Below are 6,000 nucleotides of genomic sequence, written 5' to 3'. Positions count from 1 at the left end.
AATACAAAAAAAAAAAAAAGAAGAAATACAAATACTGTTAGTGGTAAACTACTTTATTGGTAGGACTAACAAAGTACTAATAGATGAAAAGAAGCAGCAACCATTTTGGGCAAGTAGAGTTTCTGCTTTCATTCTAAGATGGGCTTCATTTTCGCTTTAAAAAACTGCGGGCTATACTGCTGTTATCCAGGAGCTGTAAAAACTTGGGTAAAGTTCTTCTCTTTCTATGTCTTCCCCCCCCCCATCCATAAAATACCAGCCTTCCTATTGCCTCCTGATCTTAAGTGTCTCAGAAAATGTAAAACCTCATTTAACCAATATTTGATGACTACTGGAAAACAGTATGCTTGATGTTGGGAGAAATACCATGCAGTACAAGCTACAGGAAACAGGTCCCTGTCCTTCTAGAGCAAGAAATTCACATGAAACAGACCAGCATGAATCCAGTTTTCAGTCAGTACAATCTCCTGTGTGTTGTCTTGAACTATCAAGCACATAAACTGCTGCAACTGCAGTGAACGCTCAACAGCTGATTCATAAGGTGCCATGCTAAGGCGGAAAATGCAGAATTCCCTCATATTTTCACTTTTAAAGAAGTGAAATTAAGGAAAGTTTATTTGGGTTTGCTACCTCCTGTGTATTCAGAGCGGATTCTCTTACCTGCCCCTGGCAACAGTAACCTAATCTCACTTTCTCCACAGGACAATCCACCCACCCTAATCTTGCTCTGGGTCTAGAGGTCATGGACTACGGCCATTGGCCAATGGGCTCTTTCCTTCTCCGCTGCGGGGTGGGACCTCGAACCTAAACCAAAAAATCCCGCCCCCCCCCCCCGTACGTGCCATGCGTGCGTGCGTGGCGCCGTGCAGCGCGAGCCGTTTTCTCCAGCGTGTGGCGCCCTCAGGCGGCAGCGGGGCCTCAGTGTGGCCTGGAGGTCTTAGCGCCGGCCATGGAGCCGCAGGGAAAGGCGCGAACGTCCAGGTGCCCAGTCGCTCGGCCGGAGGCCTGGAGGTCTCAGACGCTGGACGAGTGGGAGCAGCGGGAAAGCGGCAGAGCGCCCGCGGCGGCGGAGCCGGGCGAGGAGGCGGACGGCGCCAGTGCCGACGGGCTGTGGGAGCTGCCGGTGGAGCCGGCTGAGCGGAGGCCCGAGTGCAGCCGCTGCAGGTGACCGCGGGGCGGAGCGCGGGGACTGGGGCCGGTCGGCTTTCGGAGGAGGCTGCGGCGACCCGGCCCCGAGGAGCGCTGGCTCTGGCGTCTCAGCGCCTGGGGTGGCGGGTCGGATTGCTGACCTTGTAATCACTGTGAAATACTTGTCACAGCTTTTTAGGAAGAAGCCGGCTACTTAGGTTCGTTATTATTTAGCCTCACTTCCTGCAAGACTCAGCGTGTCATGTGAATCGCAGACCTAAGTTCGGCTGTCAAGAAACTTAAGGGTCTGATGGGGAAGCAAGGCTTAATAACAGTAGTGCTTGTAATTGTTCACACTTGTTTGCATAAGTGACAGTTATCTCACAAAAAACCCAAAGTGAATGAGAAGATAGAGACAATCCAAATGGCTATGACAGTAGTTAAGATTGTATTCAGAGGTCGGTCCGGGGAATGCAGGTATGGATTAAACAGACAAGGTCTCTACCCTTCTTGGGACACTTAAGGTCTAATGAAGAGACGATTTATTAAGCAGGCAAGGCCACCAGCCGCTAAGGTTATTGGATGCTCGCAATGTGCGGATTGTTTACTTTTCAGGATTACCCCATTGTGCTGGTGCACTAAAGGATTGAAGGGCTGCTTTCCCTGCTTGTTTGAATTTTTTTGCTATTCAGATGTACTGTTTTCTTTATTTCCTGGGTGTTCAGGATTCTTTGGTTACTGAAGGTTTCCATCTATCACCTGTCTCACTGTTGCCCTTCACAGTTATAACCATTAGTGCCTCTGCTTCCACTCCTCCGCATCACTACAGTTTGTCATCAGATCCTACACTGTTGTGCAATGATTCTTGCTAAAGTCACCGGTAATCTCCATGATATGAAACCCAATGGATCCTTTTCTGTTCACTTTTTACCGGATATCTTGGCAGCATTTTGTAGTTGAATACTCACTTCTTGAAACACTCTTTCTTTGGCTTCTGTTTGATTTATCTGACTTCTCTTCCCTTGTCTTCTTTGCCTGTTCTACTCAAACTGTAAATGTTGGGCTTCTTCAAGTCTTGATCCTAGATTCTCTTCTCTTCTAACTCCACGCACTTCATACAAGTGATCCGACCAGTTTCCATGAGTAAGTTATTACCAATATCTCTAGCCTACCAGTGTTTAACCTTTTACATCTCATGGCACACACAAACTAATTACTAAAATTCTGTGGCATACCAAAAAATATATTTTTTACTGATCTGATAAAAAAAATAGGTATAATATTCACTGATTTATACCAGATGGCAATTGTATTGGCTGTTGTCATTTTTTTTCATTTGACAAAATGTGAGATATTGCATGTTTTAAAAATTCTGGTGGCACAGTGGTTGAAAATTTCTGCTCTGGCCCATACCTTTCTCCTGAATCCTGATCTATGCCTTCCTTTAACCAGTGTTTAATGAGTGCTTTGCTAATCAGTTGTAATACAGTGGCATCCGTGTCCATATGGAGTGTTTATTCAGGTTGTTAGTGGATACAGATAATAAACCAGTAAACAAGAAACCAAATAGTTAATTATGGTTTAAGAAAAACCCGTGCAATGAAGGAAAGAGTTGCTGTGATAGAAAATAGCAAGAAGGTGTCAGGGAAGATTTTTCAGGAGAGAGCACTTATGTTGAACTTTGAAAGGAGGAGAATCCAGACAGGAGGAAAGTGTTACCAGGAGGGGAACAGGACAGACTGATGGAAGGTCTGTGCCACTTGAGGACTTGGAGTTTTCTACTTTGCACATTTGACCTTTTCCCAGGGCTGGATTGTAAGACCTCAGAGAAGGAATCTTGAATATAAGGAACTTTTTATATTTTCTACGTGTACTATGTATAATAGAAAGTCAATAAACTTTTGAGGATGATTAATAATTCGTGTCAAAGAAGGGACTGTATACAGTCTATGAACAGAAGGGGTGTTGAATACGATTTATTGAAACAAGTTTTCTAACAGTATTTAGAGATAATACTTAAAAATTCTGAAAGAAAAGTGTTTCAAATATAAATCCAGGGCTAGGCTATCATGCTAGCTTTATTATGCCGTTTTTAGTCTGTTTAAAAGTGCTAATTATAAGTACGGAGTAACCTTAAAAGAATTAGTCTCCTATGTTTAGCAATGATTTATAATTTTTCTGATCTGCTTTCCTCTATTAATAGACTTTATTTTTTAGAGCAGTTTTAGATTTACAGCTAAATGGAAGTGCAAGTTACAGAGATTTCTCATATAGGCTTTGCTCCTACCCAAGCATAGTTTCTTCATTATCAACATTTCCCACCAAAGTGGCACATTTATCACAGCCGATGACATACAATGATACATTTTTATCACTCAAAATTCATGGTTTACATTCAGGTGAACTCTTGGTGTTGTGCATATTTTAAGTGTGACCAAATTTCTAGTAATATATACGTACCATTGTAGTATCATACAGAGTATTTTCATGTCCTAAAAATCCTTTGTTCTGCATTTTCATCCTTCCATACCCCCTAACCTGATCTGCTTTTTAAAAAATAAAAATGACTTGCTAGGGTTTATCTTGTTTTCTGTTACACTTAGTTGATATTTTAGGGTTATAATGTGTGCCAACATTTCTGCACTTTACTTTTCCTACTAAAATTTTCTACCTTTTAAAAGCTCTTCTCCCTATTGGCATGCTGTGCATTTTCTTTGTTTTAATTGGTTAAAATACAATTCTAGAAATATCTTCTATTAGTTATTATCAATAAAATATAAACTAATTGATGTTATCGATAAAATTAGGTGATAGTTGTCCTGGCTGCATGGCTTGGTTGGTTAGAGCATTGTCCTGAAGCACAGAAGTTGCTGGTTCTATTCCCAGTCAGGGCACATGCGGGAATTAATTGATTGTCTCCTGCTCCTCTTCCCCCTTAAAAATTAATAAAGAAATTTTTTAAAAAAATTAGGTGAATATCAATAAAATATAACCTAATTGATGGCTCTTTATATTTTATTTCATTAGATTGTTAGGGTTTTCTTAGTCTCCTGAGTGACCTTTATATTTATGTATAATAATTTTAAAAACTAAAAAGTACCTTAGATTTGAGTGATCAGTAAGTCACAATTATTTGGCCATTTATTTAAAACAATATTCATTTCTCTAAACATATTATTATAATTGTCACAGCCTGGGTAGTTCCAAAATATGATTTTGTTCAGGAAGTTCAAAGTCAATTTAACTTCTCAGCAGAACATGCTCTTTAGAAATACAACTGTATTAAACATGAATGAGATATTCTTTAAAAGATCTCAAGTTAATTTGTTATTGCAAGATACAGCTTTTATGAAAAGTGTGTTTAGTTGGGAGGAACAGAACATACAGAAGTGCAGTGTCTAGAGCAGGGGTCCCCAAACTTTTTACACAGGGGGCCAGTTCACTGTCCCTCAGACCATTGGAGGGCCGGACTATAAAAAAAACTATGAACAAATCCCTATGCACACTGCATATATCTTATTTTAAAGTAAAAAAACAAAACGGGAACAAATACAATATTTAAAATAAAGACCAAGTAAATTTAAATCAACAAACTGACCAGTATTTCAATGGGAACTATGCTCCTCTCACTGACCACCAATGAAAGAGGTGCTCCTTCCGGAAGTGCGGCAGGGGCCGGATAAATGGCCTCAGGGGGCCGCATGCCGCCCGCGGGCCGTAGTTTGGGGACCGCTGGTCTAGAGTATAATGTACTTGGAGAGGTTGGAGGAAATGAGGTGAGAGAGGAGGCTGCACAGGTTGGTTGTTACACTGGAATGGGCCAGATAAGCTTTGTTGAGTGGTTTGAGCCTAATGCACTAGAACCCAACATATCAGCCACTAAAGTATTTTTATATGTGATCGGGGAGGGGGTGACAAGTTTTACTTCTATGGATGTTAGCTATTAATTTATTCTCTATTTATTTAAAATGCCATCTGGAAGGTGATAACAGTGGTGAAAGGCTTAAGTAGGAAGAGTTAGGGCCTCGTTCCAATAAAGTAGCTAGTCATCTTAAGTATACCTTTATATTCTGTGGCTATTGCTAAGAGCCTGAGGACAAAAGGTAGAAGCACTTGCAAATTACTGGTAATAAGAATAATGGAATAATGTCTAAAGACAGAATATATATTTTAAATCTGTCTGAGGGAGGGAAACAGGAAGGAGAGCACACACACAAACTGACACAGCTAGACCTTGAGACAGACATTTTTCTCTCCAGTGTTTTCTACTTAAAAGTACAAAATTATAAGGATTATAATGAACACACCAATGTATTTAGTACCCATTTATTGAGCACTGATCATCTGCAGCTGACCTGTCAGGCCTAGGTATTTTATTAATATGTACGATATTCCTTGTAACTTTATTCTAGAGCTGATATTAAATGATGAGGGGTCAAGGTAACAAGTAAGTAGCAGAATTGGGTCTCCAGCTCCAGTGCATTTGGTTCCCAGCTCATGCAAGCACTTGACCTTGCTCCACACTTAACACTTGCTGAAGAAAACTTAGGATTTATTTTGCAAGTAGTTGTAGTCACCAGTTGAAGTGGAGCCACCAAGCCTACAAGAGTAGCTCTGATTTTTATCCTCTTGAAGCTGAAGTATGTTTATGTACGGCCAATAGTCACGGCTGTCGTCGCCATCCACATGCAGGTTCTCATTGAATTCAGGCAGATAGTAAAGAAATAGTGGAGCCAAAAATGGTGGGCCATTCCTTAATTCAAGTCTTATACTGGCCGTCAAACAAACACACAGGGAAAACAGTTCCTTTTCTCTCAGAGCTCACAAAGCTACTGACACATTCTCTGGTTCTACAACCAGGGCAGTCTTCTC

The 6,000-nt window shown here is 41.0% G+C and overlaps 1 protein-coding gene across 1 annotated transcript in view; it reads left to right on the top strand.

Annotated features, from left to right (window-relative positions):
* The first annotated feature begins 939 nt into the window (after positions 1-939).
* Positions 940-6,000, top strand: part of DTWD2 (DTW domain containing 2) — a 131,729-nt gene continuing 126,668 nt past the window's right edge. Inside the window, exon 1 of the mRNA XM_066357963.1 lies at positions 940-1,164. Within this exon, the coding sequence (XP_066214060.1) occupies positions 950-1,164 (215 nt within the window). The 5' untranslated portion in view covers positions 940-949. The remainder of the gene's footprint in view (positions 1,165-6,000) is intronic.

This window comes from Saccopteryx leptura, unplaced genomic scaffold (assembly GCF_036850995.1).
Source record: "Saccopteryx leptura isolate mSacLep1 unplaced genomic scaffold, mSacLep1_pri_phased_curated manual_scaffold_16, whole genome shotgun sequence".
Lineage (NCBI taxonomy): Eukaryota > Metazoa > Chordata > Mammalia > Chiroptera > Emballonuridae > Saccopteryx > Saccopteryx leptura.
This window is presented reverse-complemented; position numbering and strand designations above follow the sequence as displayed.